Source organism: Alosa pseudoharengus, unplaced genomic scaffold (assembly GCF_046254945.1).
Source record: "Alosa pseudoharengus isolate Yale_2024_CS ecotype anadromous, Long Island Sound unplaced genomic scaffold, YU_APseudo_1.1 YU_APseudo_1.1_scf_16, whole genome shotgun sequence".
NCBI classification, from domain to species: Eukaryota; Metazoa; Chordata; class Actinopteri; order Clupeiformes; family Clupeidae; genus Alosa; species Alosa pseudoharengus.
The window spans coordinates 30,899,515-30,919,130 of NW_027468630.1; the positions used below are offsets into that span (position 1 = coordinate 30,899,515).

Genomic DNA, 19,616 nt, shown 5'->3' on the forward strand with positions numbered 1-19,616 from the left:
ACCCCCAGTAAAACGTCCTTAGACATGATTGGCTTAAATCAACGTGGGCGTTTCCGATTGAGCTAAATGTCATGAATGGATTTATCGACAACTTAATTATATGTATTGAAATTGTATATTTCGCATTTTTTGGTTGTTGCATTTTCCATCAATATTACATTTGCCGTTAAGCTGCCGGTTCGGTCTTTTCAGGGGACGTTTTAACAGCGCATCAGATGGTTCACCAATGGATACATCGCTTACATATTTCACTGTGTGCACAACCAATGAGTACAAGGCTGACGAAAAGTAGCTTCGCTGAACTGGCAACAGTCACATGACTGGGAACAATTTCGGGGGGGTTATTACTGTTTCCTGAAACAGACTTGATAATCATGGTAAGTAAGGCTATGAAAACATGAAATAAACCACCATATACTTTTGATATAGATAACAGTATGTATCTAGTACAGGTTCTTCCCTGATCGTTTAAGCATTTCCGACGACTTGAGCTTTCTAAATAGTTGCACTGTGCCAGGTGATGGCAAGGCCTAGCTGGCTAGCCAAAATTAGCTGTTGCTAGCTCTGTTCCTTACAAGCTGTTGATGTCTTTAGTGTTGTTTAAATAAATATACAAAACACTTTTACTAATGTCCAATCTGGTAGATACCTATGCTTCACATAACATTGAATTTGCATGTTTGGTATCAGGTCGTAAATCACTCTCTGTCTACATTTCGCAAGGTTCAGCTAGCTAACTCGATTGCTCACTAGCCAGGTAACGTTAAATGTTTTCCAGCAATCTTGAAGAAATTGGTCGGTGTTATAGCAGCCTGTTTGTGTACATACATTTTATGTTGCCTTGTATGAGATTGAATAACGTTAGCTTTCTCTGCCTAACATATCAATCTGATGTCAAAAACATTGTAATGTTAGGTTGTGATGGTACTGTTGCTAACTGTCACAGCGAGCAACGTTAGGCTAGTGTATAACCACCAGCTGACCAGTGTGTTGTCTGGAATGCATTAACGATACCAGGCGATCGGCAGTAAATAACGCTAGGTACGAAAAACCAACACAGGTATGGTAGTATAACACGGGCATTAATGTCATAACCCTGTCATACAGCATTGAATAAACGATAGTGTTTTAGCGTTGTTCTGAGGAGTTAGCACATTCTCATTCATAGGGATCCCTGTGGAACTTGCAGTCAGGGAGGGGCAAGTGTTAGCTATGTATTTAGGACAAACACGTGATATGAAGTTATGTGGTTCGCTGTAATTAATAAGTAATAGCCACAAATTAAAATTGCCTGTTGCTGATACTAATTAATCGAAACACCGAACATTGTTTACCCTTTAAGTTAAAGTGAATGCATATGCCCGGTTGTGAAATCCTATCTCTTGAGGTACTGATAACCGACTGCAAATTACACTTGCCTATGCGAATGTCAACATATTGGGTCGAGGTTTAAGGTAAAAACTAGTCAGGACAAATATATAATGTCACATTTGTAATGGTGGTAATCTGAGTTTACTGGCAAGGACTGATATTCAGGATTTCCCCCAAGTTTTGTCATTCTTGCTGATCCCATGCCTGGCTTTTTCCCAGCCAACCACACAGCAGTCACCTCAGGATGAGCAGGAGAAGCTGTTGGATGAGGCCGTGCAGGCCGTTAAAGTGCAGTCCTTTCAGATGAAGCGCTGCCTGGTAAGCTTGGTGACCTAACAAAATGCTATCACTGATGTGTGTGAATCAGTCTAATTTTAACCACTCTACTCAGGACAAAAACAAGTTGATGGATGCACTGAAGCACGCCTCCAATATGCTGGGTGAACTAAGGACTTCCATGCTCTCTCCTAAAAGCTACTATGAGCTCTGTATCCTTCCTGCCCCACCAACTTGATGCAAATATACACTGACTGACATCTCAATTATGCCCTTGACAGGTGGAGTTGAATTTGATTCTGAACAATCAGAGTTTTATTCTGTTGAAATACACTGTCAGTAGGACCAGTATCTTTTGTGGAATGTAAGCTGAGTGTTTTGAATGTGAGCTGCCAGAAGACCTTAACGCTCCCTGTAGACATGGCCATCTCTGATGAGCTGCACTACCTGGAGGTTTACCTGACTGATGAGTTTGCCAAAGGCAGGAAAGTGGCCGATCTGTATGAGTTGGTCCAGTATGCAGGAAACATCATTCCCAGATTGTAAGTACTGCACCCATATGTTCTTCCACATCTTACATCTATTGCCTCTAAACATCAGTTCTTTACAGAAGTTGAAAGAACAGCTAAAGACTTAATGATTTAGAAATTCCACTAGTCTAATAATTATTGCTGTGGCCAAAACCGTGTCTGAGTGTTGAATGGTATTGTGTGTGTTTCTTGGCTGTCTTTGCTGTACAGGTACCTGCTAATCACTGTAGGGGTGGTGTACGTGCGCTCCTTCCCCCAGTCCCGTAAAGACATCCTGAAGGACTTAGTGGAGATGTGCCGTGGAGTGCAGCATCCTCTACGCGGCCTGTTTCTCAGGAATTACCTGCTGCAGTGCACCCGTAACATACTGCCTGATGATGGAGAGCAAGCCGAGTAAGACCAGTCGCTCCAGCCACTTGCAGTTCCTTTGAAAATGCCTCATTATATTTAGCTTCAGTCAAATTTTACTTTTATCGAAAATCTGAAACAACTGCTGGTATGATTCAAACTAAATATAAACATCAAAAGACAGTGCCGTGATTGTCTAGCAGGAGAGTAATATGTTAGTTTGTGTGACTTTTATTTATCAGAACATGAGTGGAGTGAGCCTGTTGTCTGAAGTTCCAACACATAGCCCCAGGATGCTTGTGGCGGCGCCTCCCTCAGACATGTTTAGGAATGCTAATCTGCATGTGTGCTGTTCTGTGTGTGTGCAGGGAGGAGATGACTGGGGACATCAATGACTCCATTGATTTTGTGCTGCTGAACTTCGCTGAGATGAACAAGTTGTGGGTGCGCATGCAGCACCAGGGCCACAGTCGTGACCGGGAGAAGAGGGAGAAGGAGAGGCAGGAGCTGCGCATCCTGGTTGGGACCAACCTTGTCCGTCTGAGCCAGCTGGAGGGGGTCAATGTGGACAAATATAAACAGGTGCGCCCTTTCTACCTTCTGACTCTCATGCCGTTGGAGGTCTTATTTTTGTATTCGCCATTCGACTGTGAGGAGTTTAGTGGAGCGGAAAAAGCCCTTGTTGAGTATTGTGACAGTCACTTTCTGGAGCTCAATGTCAAGAAAACTAAAGAGTTAGTGATTGACTTTAGAAGAAATATAAGAGAAACTAACGGCTCCCACACACACTCGCGTGCGTTGCAGTGCTGAAGACGCATCCTGTTCACTTTACACATGCTTACGTCATCCTTTGCCGAACTGAATTGTGGGTCCGTTGCATTGCGTTGGTTCCGTCGCTCGCGTTGAGAAGTTCAACCTTTGCTGCACCGACGGACGACACCAGCCAATCATATTACGAACAAGCAAACAACAGACTGCACCAGCCAATCAAATTACGGTGATACCTTAAGTCATTTGCATAGCCACCGTCGGGAACACCCACTGGCATGCGTTGACGGAACGCAACTGTGTTTGGAAGCCGTGAGGCAGTGGAAATTAAAGGGGCAACTCTAGAAAGAGCGAACACATACAAATACTTGGGTGTTGTTTTTAATGATAAGCTGACATGGATTGATCATATTTCATCACTGCTGGATTTATTTGTTTGTTTTACAATTAAATTCAGGGATGGTATTGTGTCTCAGGGCTCTTTGGATCATTGAAATCAATCTCAGACACCTGTGATAATTAGTTTGCCAGGTGAGCCCAATCAAAGGAACTTAAGAAGGATGTTCCACATTATTATGACCGCCGCGCAACGAAGGTTATAGGTTTAGTCAGATTTTTTTTTTTTTTCTTTTTTTTTTTTTCTCGCATGTCCAAATTTCCGTCAAGGATTCCCGGGACACTGAAAGACCGGGGTGGACGAAACTTGGTGGGCATGTAACCCCATATGGATAGCATGGAACCATCATTTTTCGTTTTGATCTGTAGCCCCTCCGCTGGACTGCACCCCCCGAAAGGAGGGTAGGGCAGACACAGTTTTCTGTGAATATCTCGAGAACCGTAAGGTTTAGGAAGACCATTTTTTTTGTATGTTGATCTCAAGGGGCCATGTCAACCCATTCCATAACCACTCATTTCATGTATAGCGCCACCTAGTTAAACACAAAAGAGTAAAAATGAGGTGTTGTAATCGCAGGTATCTGTGACTTAACATAGTCAAAACTGCACGAAATTGGAAGTGTAGGATCATTATGTCACCCTCTGAATGCACGCCAAGTTTCGTGGAATTCCGTTAATGCGGGGCCACACAATAAATTAATTTATGTTACTATACACCAACTGGCCTAATAGGTGGCCGGAGACAGTTTTCTGTGAATATCTTGAGAACCGTAGGGCCTAGGATGACCAATTTTTTCCGTATGTTTGCCTCCAGGGGTCATGTTAACCCATTACATGTGCACACATGTGCATAAACAGATACACACGCACACACATACATTCACAGTAATCATACGTATGACACATACTCACACAGTAGACATATGTACGCATACATGCACAAACACACATACGCAGGCAAACACACAAGCACGCACACACACACACACACACACACACACACACACCCACACACATAAACATAAACATGTACACGCACACATGCACACAATTCAAGAATTTCTTAGAATTATGAACAGGCAAGATGGGGGTGGGGTTGTATAAAATGAATTTTTCATGTGAAATCTATGAACTAATCATGTTTTGGCACTAGCAGATACCAGTGAGAATTGAGTGTGGATAATGCAATTTAGTGAGACAGTTAGAATCATATAGGCCTTTCAGCGTGATTTATTTTTGTGGAAAAAAATGTGCTGGACTGGGCGGCGGTCATATTTTGTACCGCTCTGCGGTACATTTAGTTAATCATGCCACAGGTTTCAAGCAATATGGGAAAGGAAAAGGTTCTCTCTGCTGCTAAAAAGTGTGAAATTGTGCACTACCTTGGACAAGGTATGAAAACATTGGATATTTCCCGAAAACATATGCGTGATCATCGTACTGCGATGAAATTTGGCGCTGATTCAGGGCATAGGCAGGTTTGTGCAGACAAAGGCATCATAAGGAAGGTTTCTGCCAGACAAATTCATAGGATTACGAGAGCAGCTGCTAAAATGCCATGGCAAAGCAGCAAACGGGTATTTGAAGCTGCTGGTGCCTCTGGAGTCCCGCGAACCTCAAGGTGTAGGATCCTCAAGAAGTTTGCAAGTGTGCATAAACCTACTATTCGGCCACCCCTAAACAATGCTCACAAGCAGAAACGGTTGGAGTGGGCTCAGGGAATACATGAAGACTAATTTTCAAACAGTTTTGTTTGCGAATGAGTGCCGTGCAACCCTAGATGGTCCAGATGGATGGAATGGATGGTTGTTAAATGGCCACCATGTCCCAACAAGGCTGAGACGTCAGCAAGGAGGTGGCGGAGTCATGTTTTGGGCTGGAATCATGGGGAGAGAGCTGGTAGGCCCCTTTAGGGTCCCTAACGGTGTGAAAATGACCTAGGCAAAAATGTAATTTGCATAATTTGGAACGCAGTGTATGTAGTGTCTGGAGCTACTGTGTTGTGGGATAGGGTGGGAATGCAGGGGTTACTGAGAAGAATAGGATTGATAAACTGAACAAAAGGGCAGGAAAAATGGCTGGGCTGACAATTACAATTGATACTATTATAATATGATACTATCTTTTTATGTGGGCATGACGGTGGGCATAAGCACTGCAATTTCCATTCTTATGGATGAAATGAACGTGACTTGACTTGACAAATAAATGTGCAGGCTGACTTTGTAGCGGATATGCCCAAACTGTCTGGGCTTTTCTTTCTTGATGGGGATCATCTTTTTATCAAAAGATTGGCTGTTGTGACTAGAATTCAACACTCTTCAAATATTTTGTTTTTGTAGTTTACTTACCAGTAAATTTTTGTCACAAAACTAGGCTCTATAGAAAGAATGAAACTATACTTTGAAAAAGCCTCACTCTACTCTGCGTATGTCTCATTCATTCAGGCACAATTTTGTTGAAACAAAATCTGCATCAAATTTCTAATGACTTTACAGTGACTCATTGGTCGGATTATGTGTATCTACATTGATATACCCCACATAACTTTGAAATGGGTTATTGACCTACTGTAAGTGTCCGGCTCTCCATTTGACAATTTTGAATTTCTTTAGGAGAGAAGGTTTTTTTTTTGTGTCATGAAATCCCCTACCTACAGCACAAGGAAGTTAACACCACTCCTGTGTGTATTTGAGATGCCTCATGTATTATTATAGGTGCCGCTTATTACATCTTGAGGGATGAAGAGATGGAGGCAATATGACACGTGTGAAGCTTTAGCGTCGTGGGATGAAAACAATGTGTCACTCTTGTGCCCAGGTCACAGTATACACAATAGGGGTGTGTACCTCGGTTTTGAAGTCACGATTCAGTTCATTTTTCGGTACAGTAAACCTGTAGGTACTGCTAACCTAAAATGTGCAGACAGTATTGCTGATGTGCAACGGGAATAGTATTTTGAAAAGGTGTCCAATGTTTTTTGACATTATTTGATTAAACTGACATATGATCCGCAACTTAATATGTTTGCGTGGGAAATCGAATTTGAAACATGGTCCGCAAAAAACCTTCCTGTTGATTACTGTTAAAGACAGCATTTGGTATATTTGGTACACATCTGTATTGAACCTATTGCCCTGTACATAAACGGTTCAGTATGAGAATGTGTACCTTTACACCCCTAATAGACAAGGCATTAAATGTCTGAACTGCAACCTACATCTAGCCAAATCTGTACCCTTGAGTCTGTTGCAGCTTATGCTAAGCTCACCCAGAAAGCCACCAGGAGGTCTTAATTAGTCCCATAGCATTGATTTTTAATGACCAAATTTAAGTCGACATAATCTCTGGGTCAATTTTACAGAATTCAGGAATAATAAAAGAGACCGCACAGCGCCACCATCTTCTCACATGGTGGGGTTTCTGCTGAATCAGACCTGAAATCTCTTTTGATGTCGAATTGAAATACTGCTGATACTTGCCTTTCACCCAACACAAAAAAATCAAGTCATAAGTTTAACAGTAACAGCAAGTTTGTTTGTTCCCCTTTTGTCTTGCCTTGACAAGTTGTGAATGAGAAAAGGCAAGGTCACATAGCAAGTTTATTTTGTTAGTGTGCCTGTGTATCTCATGCTCTTTGATTCATTACTAAACCTTAAAATTGGCCATGGTCATGTGGTCAACAAGGCACAACATTGAGGACCATTAGTGCATTCTGTTTGTGTGTTATTTATTAAAAAAAAAAAAATTTCCCCCTTTAGATTGTGCTGTCTGGAGTCTTGGAGCAGGTAGTGAATTGCAGGGACCCTCTGGCACAGGAGTACCTCATGGAGTGCATTATACAGGTACCTGACCTTTTCAGAGTCTCACTGTTGCTAAGGATGTTGCCCCCACAGTCCTATATCACTGTGTGTTTTGGCTGTGTGGTTGGTCTGTCCATTTTTTCCATGAGCTGTCAGCTAATATAGAAGATAGCAGTGGCAAAGCCTGCTCTATCAGTCTCTCCTTTCCAGGGCATGAGATCAGTGTCCTGTTGTTTCTCTTGCAGGTGTTCCCAGATGAATTCCACCTCCAAACACTGAACCCCTTCTTGCGCTCATGTGCCGAGCTGCATCAGAACGTCAATGTGAAAAACATCATCATTGCTCTCATTGACAGGTCAGAATATAAATTAGAAGCTCTAAATAAATCTCACAATTTTCACTATTGTACTACTTGCTGTTCTAGTTTATCATAGTTTTTTGTATTCTATAATAAAATCACAAGCAGTTTAGGTCTTGATGGTTTTGGCCTAATGCAAAGAGTGAAAATGAAGGGCTGGTGAAACAGCCTTTTGATACCCGCAGAAGGATCCAACTGCTTCGGGGTTTAAAAACAACACTGTTTTTCAGTGCCTTTGATTAAATTCTGCGCTACATTCATGTCTTTTATCTTTAAATTGAACCTCGTGCATTTGTTTTATTCCAACTTTCTTTCATCTGTTACGTTTGTAATCTTTCTGTTTGCTCAATTATTTCTCTTTTTGTTTCCCCAGCAACTGTCTTTATTTCCAAGCATTTTGTGATAAAAAGTAAAAGGCAGACTTTGTAACTGCTCTCTGAATCGGTGTTCTGTCCATTACGGTTTAAATGAATGGAAATGCTCAGTTATCGCATACACCATTTCCTGTGGCCACTAATGAGCTAGTCAGATATACACTTCATAGATTTTGTGCATGTTCTTTTGTCAGGATCTGGACCTATATGTTCATAGTGAGATGCATAAAGCCATCATGACTGTTCTAACCCCCCCCCCCCCCCCTCCCTGTCTCATTTCCTTTGCAGACTGGCTCTGTTTGCCCACAGGGAAGACGGTCCTGGCATTCCAGCTGAAATCAAGCTCTTTGACATTTTCTCTCAGCAAGTAGCAACTGTGATTCAGGTATTGGTCCAGTTGCACTGGCTGTCTTTTTGAAAATAATCAAATCTACCTGATCTTTGCAGGATAAAACAATCTGAGATATTGCTCTCAGTTCCCCATAATATTGCTGTGCAGGTTTTGTGTACATATGTACAATGTTAAGTAGTGTGTCAATTTGAAGGGGTTAAATGTGTGCCATGGTTTTTGTGTCATTTACAAGCTGTTGGCTCCTATCATGTGACAAGTATCTTTGTCTCCTTTCCTCAGTCACGCCAGGACATGCCCTCGGAGGACGTAGTCTCACTGCAGGTGTCCCTCATCAACCTGGCCATGAAGTGCTACCCTGACCGTGTAGATTACGTAGACAAGGTGCTGGAGAGCACTGTCGAGATCTTCAACAAACTTAATCTGGAACAGTGAGTGAAATGTATAATGTGTTTCAGTGCACATTGTTTCAGTAGATGAAACACTGTATTCAGAGTTGCTCAGAGTGTGTGTTTTTTTCTCTCTCTTATTTTTCTTTTTTTCTTTTGCTGTGACTGCTGCGTTAGTATTAGTCTCACCTTCCACAAGGTGTTTAACTGGGCCAGCATGTGGCCACTCCATATGCTAATGACTCATTTGATTCGTAGCATTACGTAAAAAAAAAACCTGATGGCAGTGAGATGGAAAGAACATACGACTTGAGTCCTGCTTGACATGAAGGCAACATTGTTTTCATTTCCACCGTGAATGTCAAGACCTGTGTTAATTAGTGTGTATTTTTGGATCTTTTCCTAACTTTGGATCTTTTACACAATCCCATCCTGTGTTTGATGTCTGTGCTGTGTGTTCTATCTGGGTTAGGTAATCACCTTGCCAATAGAAAATGAAGGCTTGTAAGGGACCGTTCGTTATTTATAAACGGGATCACCGGAGGGATTTTGAGTGCTTCGATCAAAAGTTGCATGGCCCTCCCCTGCCTGCAATATAATTTTCAACGACCCTCCAGCAGCATTTTCAAAAATGACATGACCCTCCCCGGCCAATTGTCGATGTCTTCCGCCCACGCTCTTACGCGCTATGATAACACATCAACATATGCTACCGTCCTAAAATCAACCTCTGCTTTCTGATCTTACACATCACACAACACACACCAAGATGGTGGCCATTTCAGTAGATTTACTCCCTAACATTGTTGTGGAAACACAATAAGCATGGAAACTAAATGCACACTTCCTGCAACTGCATTAGCCTACTTGAAAAGTTACTCCTCTAGTAAGTATTCACATGAAATAAAACAATAAAGGATTGAGACCATTCAACAAAGCACACTGGGTAATAACAAATTCAACACATGAACTTGTTGCTATGGACTCGTCTCTAGGCTTCCTCAGTCATTGTAAAGCTGCCGAAGCTGAACATTATCCAAAACTCAATTTCTCAGACGAGCGTCAATTTGGGAGCTTGCTACACTCCTTCCTTCTCAAATGACTTGAAAAGGCCGTTTGCACAATTTCACAAATAATCACAGGGACCGAAAAATACCTAACATGCCAACTTTTTTCGGGTTTAAAATTTTAACGTTTCCCTGCTGTCTTGCCGTTTTAATATTTTCCCGTAGAATATCCCATATTACTGTAATACTCATAACATTAGTCCTGCATTCTGGCCTGTCTCTGTGTTGTCCTGTTGTTACCCCTTGCCCTTCCAGTGAAACAGATGTATCAAATCATCGTTTTGCTTGCTTGAATGCGAACTCAGAGTGATGTTAACCTAGGCCTATTTAAGTTAACGACGTGGTTGTCGTGAGAGCAAGATTCATTAGCGCTTGCTGTGTTCGGCCGTAGGCTATGCCTACGTGCGCACCTGCCAGGCAGCTAGACAAAGAATTCCCCCTGTATATTCACTCCAAGTTGGCCTACCATAACTTACCAACTACACTGTAGACCATAAACTGGCTATTTATATGACCAAATGTATTTGTTCAACTTTATGAAGCAGAATTTGCTACTTGGAACGTAGGCCTAACACATTTTTGTTGGCAGGAGAGAGAATGACAGCGATTAACAAATTGCACTTGTTTCTGGTTACCAATAAATACTATATATTTTTTTGCAAACAACAAAAACAGAAAGGATGGAGACAGCAAAGCTAGAGATGGGCAGGAACAAGGTTAATTGGTAGAAATGCTTGTCAAAACGTTAGGAGCTGGATGTGTGGATGAATGAAGCACAAGTATGCTTTGTGTTAAGCATGCACACTGTTTAAAGTTAGGCTACACGGTAAACTACAAGTAAACCAAAGTTAAATTTAGCTTTTTTAGGGCTGGATAAAGTTGACCAAATGGATATAGGCTGTTAGGCGTGAATAAAGTAGGCTACTTTGTTGCTCCAACCCTTCCAACGTTAATGGGGACGAATGTTGACATTTTCCGTATTTTGCGTGAGAAACCCGGGAAATCTCCCTTATTTTCATTGTTCAATATTGACAGAGCTATGGAACGAAAGAGAACGTTATATGGCGACAGAAATCAACAATCAAACAAGCCACTTTGATTTTTTGCTGTTTTCATTAATACAAAAGATGGGTGACCCTCCCTCCTAGACAAAAAAAAGTTAGGTGACCCTCCCCTCAACAAAGAATAAAAAGACATGACCCTCCCCTATTTTCCTCCGGTGACCCCGTTTATAAATAACGAACGGTCCCTAATGAGAATATAGTATAGTGAGTTGTTAAGGTATGGAATAGTCAGTTGATAATCAGCCTCAACCATTCCATCCTCCTTTTTTTTCTCTTTCTGACTATTTTTCAAATCTTCATTCTGTGATCTCACTGTCATTTTTCATTTTTGTATGTGAGTTTTTCTGTCTCTCTGCTTCTCAGTCTCTTGGCCTGGTTTTCTCCTCCTGCTGCTGTCTTGCTCTTGCTGTCCATTTGTTAAGCTGCTCTTCTTCTTTTTTCAGCATTGCCACCAGCAGCGCGGTTTCTAAAGAGCTGACGCGACTGCTGAAGATCCCGGTGGACACCTACAACAACATCCTGACCGTGCTGCAGCTCAAGCACTTCCCGCCGCTTTTTGAGTACTTCGACTACGAGTCGCGCAAGACCATGAGCTGCTATGTGCTCAGCAACATCCTGGACTACAACACCACTATTTTGGCTCAGGAGCAGGTCTCTCCTTCAGACATATCTACACACACACACACACACACACACACACACACACACACACACACACACACACACACACACACACACACACACACACACACACACACATACATATGTAGAGGGCATGCACGTATACCCACACTTTGAGAACTTTTGATCTGGAGCCTTATTTAACCATAAAACTTTACCTGCACATAAAGATTGACCCCAGGGTGTTGAGACTTTGTCAATAGGTATAAATGGAAGAGGGAGTGAGTCATTTCATTGCCTGCTTAACTGTATTGTGTTTCTCTACATCAAGCTAAAATGTACGGCCAGATGCTTTGCACTTCTCCCCACGTAAAAGGTCACGTATCCCCCAGCTAAAAGAACCCCGCACATAGGTCTGACATGAGTAACCATACACTTGGTGCTGCCGTCCATCCTCTTTAGTCTGAGGCAGAATTAATGGTCTGCAATTGTCCTGTCTGGACTGTCCTCCCACATCTTCCCAAATCTCGTCTCCGCAGTGGGCTACTTCCGCCAGAGGAAATGATGGGGTGAAGATGCCCTCGTTGCTAGAGATTATTCTGAAGCCTTGTTAGTGGGTTGTTGCTCTGCTGTCTTTGGCCTTACACAATAATGGAGTCTGTTATCTTTTTGTCTGATCGCTGAACCACTCTCTGTATGTGCATGCAGGTGGACTCCATCCTGAGCCTGGTGTCCACACTGATCCAGGACCAGCCAGATCAGCCAGCAGAGGACCCTGATCCTGAGGACTTTGCTGAAGAGCAGAGCCTTGTGGGCAGGTTCATCCACCTGCTCCATTCTGATGACCCTGACCAGCAGTACTTGGTAAGAGGCTTGGCACTGTCCCCTCTCTAGTCCTGTCTTCCCACATTTCTCTTTCATTCTCGCCTCCTCCATCTCTCTGTCTCATTTTTGCTCTCTCTCTCTCTCTCTCTCTCTCTCTCTGTCTCTCTCTCTCAAACACATTGTTTTTTATGCTTGAATTGTCAAGACTTTTCTGTGTCTACGTTTTACCCTCTTTCTCTGCATCTCTCTGCATCTCCCTTGGTCCTTTCTCCATTTACACTCATTCTGAACTTGTGAAGTGGATACCACCATTCCGTAATATGCTTTTCATTTGCACAAGTTGAATAGAATATGAATACTGATGTTTTCTTATCCAACCTTTGATGTGTGTGTGTGTGTGTGTATGACCAGAATAAAGATGTCATGTGTGCAAATGTTCCCCTGCAGATCTTGAACACTGCCAGAAAGCATTTTGGTGCTGGTGGCAACCAAAGGATCCGTTACACGCTTCCCCCACTGGTGTTTGCTGCATATCAACTGGCCTTTCGCTACAAAGAGAACTCCTCTTCGGTAAGCATCTCAGTGCTGCCCTCACACATCACCTTAGTCCTCAGGGTCACTGGTGTAGAGAGCCATTAGAAAATAAAATAAACAATGCAAGCAGTTAATGAGCTAGACTAATTTATTTCAGTTCATTTTCATGTAGTGTTTTTAATGAGCGTCACTTTTTTCTTACAGAATATTACGAAATGTGTGTGATTTTGAAAGACTTGTACACACTGATGTTCTTACTGCTGAACCATGAGGTTGCAAATTGATATGCTTGTTGCCATGGTGTTATGCCATACTAGTTGTGAAATACCTGGTAAGGTAAGAAAAACAGAATTAATGAAGGTCTGTCGCCTCTTTGGTGTTCTTTCTCTCTGCAGGATGACAAATGGGAGAAGAAGTGTCAGAAGATTTTCTCCTTTGCACACCAGACCATCAGTGCTCTTATCAAAGCTGAACTGGCGGAGTTGCCCCTCCGCCTCTTCCTGCAGGGGGCCCTAGCGGCCGGGGAGATCGGCTTTGAGAACCACGAGACTGTGGCCTACGAGTTTATGTCCCAGGTACTGAGGGCCATCTGCCATGTCTCATGTCTGACCACTAGTCTTGTAGTAACTGGAAGCAGCCTGCGCTTTAAAATCAACAGCTGTTTAAAGCTGTAGCTATCTTCTGTGAGCTTGGTCCAAAGCATTTTAGCCTTTACAGTATGCTTAGATACATATGTCAGCACACCAGAGTGCTCTATTCAGTTCTTAAAGATGTCCCTGTGTAGTGTCGTGTCTGCCGGCTCATGTGTTTGTGCTCGTGGTGACACAGGCCTTTTCCCTGTACGAGGACGAGATCAGCGACTCCAAAGCCCAGCTGGCGGCCATCACTCTGATCATTGGCACATTTGAGCGCACACGCTGCTTCAGCGAGGAGAACCATGAGCCACTGCGGACCCAGTGTGCGCTGGCTGCCTCCAAGCTGCTGAAGAAGCCTGACCAGTGCCGTGCTGTCAGCATCTGCGCACATCTGTTCTGGTCCAGCCGCAACACCGACAAGAGCGGAGAGGAGGTGAGTCAAGTAAAGCAGAGGAGAGATGAGCAGTAGCTCTGGATGTATGGATGGACTATGACAACGAATATGAAAATAGCACTTAAACAATCACAATAAACAAACAATGAATGCTCTTAAACACAATTTATGACCATTATCCTAACCACAGACCACATCCACTTCTGGTAGTCATTTAGTATTATGTGAGCCGATTGGTAGTGACTGCATTACACTAATGTAATGACTTAATTGAAAATGGTTAAAATACCTAAGCTAAAAAAAAATTTCACTACTGCGTGTAAAGGTGGGAGCATGTCAACCATTAAAAATGCAAAATGCTTGCAATTAATTATGACTAGAAACAATGCAGTTGCAAATTCTGATAGCAGTGAATACATAGTTCAATTTCTAGTTCACGGTTTAGGCACAATTTAGGCTCTGTTACTAAAACTACAACTTTAGCACCCGTATCGAATAAAGCCTAAACAATACCCGACCCTATATGGTAGCTTTGTAGCTGCCTAGCCATTTTTGCCACTAACATGACGACTACCTCAAAGGCGATTTTTGCTTTGTTTTGTTTTGTTTTGTTTTTTCCCCCCACCGACGGTACTCAAAAACCCCTAACAACAGGGTTTTACACTGAAACTTATTGGTGTTCTCTGTTGTAAGACATTAGTTACCAAGCAAGAAGTTTTGCTCTCTTAGCCACCATGGTTGATTATGCCTGAATCCCATGCCTGAGGTTTTGGGTTCATATCTTATGAAAGACTGTGCCACATATTGCATGTTATAAAGTTGGCGCATCTGGTATGACCCTCCTCTGTGGTACTACTGGTGAAATGATCACTTTTAGGTCCATGGTTCTCAAAGTGTACGCCCCACTAGTAGAGAATTGAGACATGACCGGTGGTGTATTAATGCCTTACTATATTGACAATAAAGATCATACACTCAAACCAAAACAACCACACAAACAAAGAAGGCATTAATACATATAGATTAGTGCTGTCAAAGCTAATATTTAAATCATTGTGAATAATAAATATTATATATAGAAAGAACAATGTAATTAATTTTGATGAGGCATCAATTAGCATGGTAATTTTCAAAAATGGTGTTTGAATTGGTGTCTTCTTTTGCATATTCTTTCATGACCTTGTTGAAATTCAATTGGCACTTAATATTTCGTTGTCTTTTTGTTGAGCCATGGGGGACAGGTGGGATTTTAAAATCTCCCCCCTCATAAGTGGGGAATGACAGAAAAAGTTTGAGAGCCACTGGCTTATGTGTACATGAAGCAGGTACTTCTGGAAAAAAGGATTAGAAAATGTTGCAGTACATTTATTTTCTGTCTGAACTCCCAATTCTCTGTTAGCCAGTTGGCTGAAGCACAAATGGGCAGATGGGCGCTATGGAGAAGAGGGATGGTAATGTGGGTGGGTGTTTGTAAAAGTGTCTCCAACCACTGACACCCCAGACAATTCTCTAAAATTGAGATTGAGTGTGAGAGCAGCTTCATCACAGGCTCAGATAGAATGCAGGAACCATAGTAGAAAAGGTCATGTAGTTGCACTCCTTTTTCTTTCGCTGGTAGCTTTGTCATTGCTGACACATTGACATGAGCTAGTGGGTGTGGGAGGGATTGAAGAGAACTGGATAAAGGAGAAAAAAGGAGAAAGCACAATAACATGATGATGATGATTAAGATCCTATGTGTGCCTGCAAATAGTAATTTTCTTGTCCACTTGCTCTCACTGTTAAGATGTGTTTTGAACATGAAAGAGTGTGTGCGTTGTGTGCATGTCTTATGCCTTTCCCCTGCTTGTAGATTCGAGATGGCAAGAGGGTGATGGAGTGTCTGAAGAAAGCTCTTAAGATTGCCAATCAGTGCATGGACCCGTCCTTGCAAGTGCAGCTCTTCATCGAGATCCTGAACAGATACGTCTGCTTCTACGAGCGAGAGAACGATGCGGTAACCTCCCACCTCACTCCTGTCATTCATCAATCTGCTTTTCTTCATCCATCTCTCCATTACTGACCATTGTTTAGACTCTGTTCCTCTTCTTTTCTCTTCTCGGCCCAGTTGTTTTTTTTTTACTGGTGACTCACACACTCCCATAGAAAACTTCTCCTATTGTGAGACCTCAGGGTTGACATGAATTTAGTGGCCGTCTGGGGAGAATTGGGTTGGGACTTGTTGGTGCACAGCTTGACCGTAAGACGGGTCAGCCAGTCATCAGGATGGCAGCAGGGGGTGCTAGATTATCGTGGTGAGGTGCGACGCGGTGGAATTCTGGGAGAGCGCCTACTGTGTGCAAGCCAGTCTCTGCCTTTCATTTACCAGAACCACCTTGCTTTGATTCTCAGAAGCAAGAAATTACCCCAGTGAAATGCAGCATTGTTGGTGCAAAATTGCATCTCAAAATTAGCCCATTTTCTACCAGCATAGAAATTGAATTTGTCTTTAAGTGACATCTTTACATGTGCTGTCTTTTGACTGCGTCATCATGCTGTTTTAGGTGACGGTGCAGGTTCTGAACCAGCTGATCCAGAAGATCCGCGAAGATTTGCCAAACCTGGAGGCCAGCGAAGAGACGGAGCAGATCAACAAACACTTCCACAACACACTGGAGCACCTGCGCCTGCAGAGGGAGTCTCCCGAGTCAGAGGGGCCCGCCTACGAGGGCCTGGTGCTGTAGGAGTCCCGGGGGGACGCAGTGCAGCAGCCATATGTATGTGCATACTCAGACAGAGAGCTGTACTTGTATATATGCACACACACTCTAGTACAACCACACACCAGGGTATTCCATCCAGGGGAAAAAAGCAACAATTTCCACCTGCCTCTACTCTCTTTTCCCTGATCTCTCTCTGCGTATCCATTCCTTACATCTCTCTGTCTCTCTTTCTGTCGCTCTCTGTCTCGTTCATAATGTATGTGTGTGAGAGAAAAGAGCTACGTCTGCTCGGCCTTGCACTTGTCTGATGTCGTTTCCCTCATCAATTTTTGCGCTGCTTTGACATGCTACAGCAGTAGTGATGGCAGGAGTAGCCCGAGCTCTTCAGGGATCTAAACTCCCTTCCAACAGTCTGCTCTGTCTATGATGGGCACTTGTTAAACGATCGAAAGCCCCTACGGCTTTATTGCCTAATCTCATACCACTGTCAGCCGGTGTTGTGTGGACGCTGACGCAAAACTGACTTGGTGAGCTAGACATCCCTGTGTGTCTGACTGAAGCCCTGAGTTCCAGTGCGCTTGCCATGTTGAACCAACACGCAGCCGTGCAGCAAGTTTTAGAACTTTGCTCTTCAGTTTTCCTCTCCGTCTGTCTGGCTCGCTCTCTTCTTCCACTCTCCATCACACTCCTTTCCCTCTCGCTTAGCCTCCGCTCATTAAATGTCCTTGTCACCGTTACTAGAGTAAAGCAGAGATAATCACTGTGTGCTTCAACGTGAATATGTTGGGCTGTCTAACCATGGAGTGGATTGTGGGGGCAGGTGGGTGTGTGGACCCTCAAGGAAGAAGGCACGCTAGTGGCTGGGAATTCCCCGCCATTGAAATGTCAAGGCCTGTATAAAAACAACCATCCTAAAGGATATCTCATCTCATCTCATCTCTGCTCAGTTTGGTTTTTGCCTCCCCTAACCCCAAAGCGTATTGTATGTATAATCTAATTGTAAATCAGATAAGCCAGAAGAAGTATCATCGATTTCATGTCATTTGCACAAATAAAATGATCATATTAATCCCATGCGTCTATAAATAAATAATTACCTTTCCATGTCATGTCATGCCTGGGCCAGTCCAGTTTGTGGTAGTGTGTTCAGCATGTCTTTATTAAAAGCATTTGTTAATGGTTTATCAAATGGTTTATCAAACATATTACCATTCACATCATAGTGTAAGGTAGAAATGGGCTCCCCTAATACCCACCAGCCCTGCACCTTCCTCACCACTAAAGATGGTGCTCCAAGATTGAAGACACAAAATCTAAAAGAATACATGCCATGAACATTGGAGAGATACAATACAATTGTCCTTCACTGGGACGTGTATGGTCTGTTCTGTGTATAGCTCTGCATAGGGCGCAGTCAAGTGAAACGATGAGTCATTTGCCAGATTGCATTGCTTCAGTGTGCTTCAGTTGCTCTGCCTTCACATCAAAGTACATCAAAGGTTCTCAACCTTGAACCCTTATCTATTAAGTGTCCATGTCAATTAGGCACATTTTCCAACCCTCTTTATCAACCCATCTTTTTTTTCTTTTGCGGGAATTGAAGGGTGGAGGTGGGGCTTACATGATGATGCTTTGTGTAGCTGGCCTCATCCACTCTGTTACTTTGAGTTCCTGCTGTGTGGAAGGCAGTGAGTGGATAAGCTGTGATGGCAGAAACCATGGTGATTTGCTGGCCCATAATGTGTTGATTGGACTAAATGGCTGAAATGTGTGGACTGTCTTGGGTTTTGTTCACAGCATCTTTTAACATGTCTTGCTAATTTCATTTCTTTCTTGCTTATCTATTTCTCGACTGTATACATGAACAGTGACACACTAACAGATGTTAGCCTTATCATGGTATCCCTTTATTTATGCTGTACATATGACAGTCACGCTTTTCACTTTAGCTATTTAGGAAATCTCATAATTGTCTGAGATCAAGATCAATCAGTGTATGTGTATGTCAATTGATTTTCTTCCCCACTTGCATTAAAAACCACAATGCACGACTGGTTACTTTTTTGATGGAGAATTAATAGCAAAGATAAGCATCTATTTAAGATGACACGATATTGGATTTCTTCCTATCTTTTTTCAAACTTATTTTGGCCGAAACCGATATGCACATCTTTTTTGTTTGTACTTTTTTGTTTTGTTTGTGCTCTCGTGTACTATTTTTTTATCCTAGAACTAGGGGTGTAAAAGTACACGTAGGCTTTTCGTACTGAACGGTACAGGACGTTAGGTTCAATACAGATGCGTAATGAATGTACCAAATGCAGTCTTTATCAGTAATCAACCGAAGGCTTTTGGTTGCGGACCATGATTCAAATTTGAGTTCCCACACATAGGCTTCATTAAGTAGCCTAGTGGACCATATGTCAGTTTAGTCAATTAACGTCAAAAAGACATTTGACACCTTTTATTCCCATTGTGCATGAAACATATTGTCAGTGAATTTTAGTTTAGCAGTAGCCCTACTACCTACAGGCTTACTCTACCGAAAATTGATTAATCTGCCAGAAATATCAGCAAATATCTGCCGGTAATACAATTATTAACCTATTATCTTCCGACACTAATGTAGCCTACCGATGACATCGTGTATCCCTACACCTGTTCCAGCGATCACACTGTTATATGTACATGATGTTTATCTGTAGTTAAAGTGTAAAAACCAACATGGGAAGTGAGCATCAGCACTATGTACAGCGACCCTTTTCACTTTTCCATGGGAACTGCAATTATTGTTACAAAATATACATGAATA

The 19,616-nt window shown here is 42.5% G+C and overlaps 1 protein-coding gene across 2 annotated transcripts; it reads left to right on the forward strand.

Annotated features, from left to right (window-relative positions):
• Positions 1 to 287: 287 nt before the first annotated feature.
• vps35 (VPS35 retromer complex component) lies at positions 288 to 18,855 on the forward strand. 2 transcript variants are annotated; one of them, XM_076287718.1, is made up of 17 exons: positions 288 to 377; positions 1,603 to 1,689; positions 1,763 to 1,859; positions 2,066 to 2,189; positions 2,388 to 2,570; positions 2,894 to 3,107; positions 7,451 to 7,534; positions 7,738 to 7,847; positions 8,513 to 8,609; positions 8,856 to 9,004; positions 11,537 to 11,744; positions 12,423 to 12,578; positions 12,987 to 13,109; positions 13,469 to 13,648; positions 13,902 to 14,141; positions 15,955 to 16,098; positions 16,646 to 18,855. In XM_076287718.1, exons 1-17 carry the CDS (start codon positions 375 to 377, stop codon positions 16,823 to 16,825), a joined length of 2,379 nt encoding a protein of 792 aa, XP_076143833.1. In that variant the 5' UTR covers positions 288 to 374; the 3' UTR covers positions 16,826 to 18,855. The 2 variants fall into 2 exon arrangements, with proteins under 2 accessions (XP_076143833.1, XP_076143832.1); XM_076287717.1 differs by having other exon boundaries at positions 307 to 377; positions 1,591 to 1,689.
• The last annotated feature ends 761 nt before the right edge of the window (positions 18,856 to 19,616 follow it).

What these genes read in the sequence shown, in the direction of transcription:
- vps35 (XM_076287717.1), top strand. An exon ending in TAAAAGCTACTATGAGCTCT is followed by an intron (nt 1,860 to 2,065) that starts GTATCCTTCCTG and finishes CGCTCCCTGTAG; the next exon opens with ACATGGCCATCTCTGATGAG. An exon ending in AAGTAGCAACTGTGATTCAG is followed by an intron (nt 8,610 to 8,855) that starts GTATTGGTCCAG and finishes TCCTTTCCTCAG; the next exon opens with TCACGCCAGGACATGCCCTC.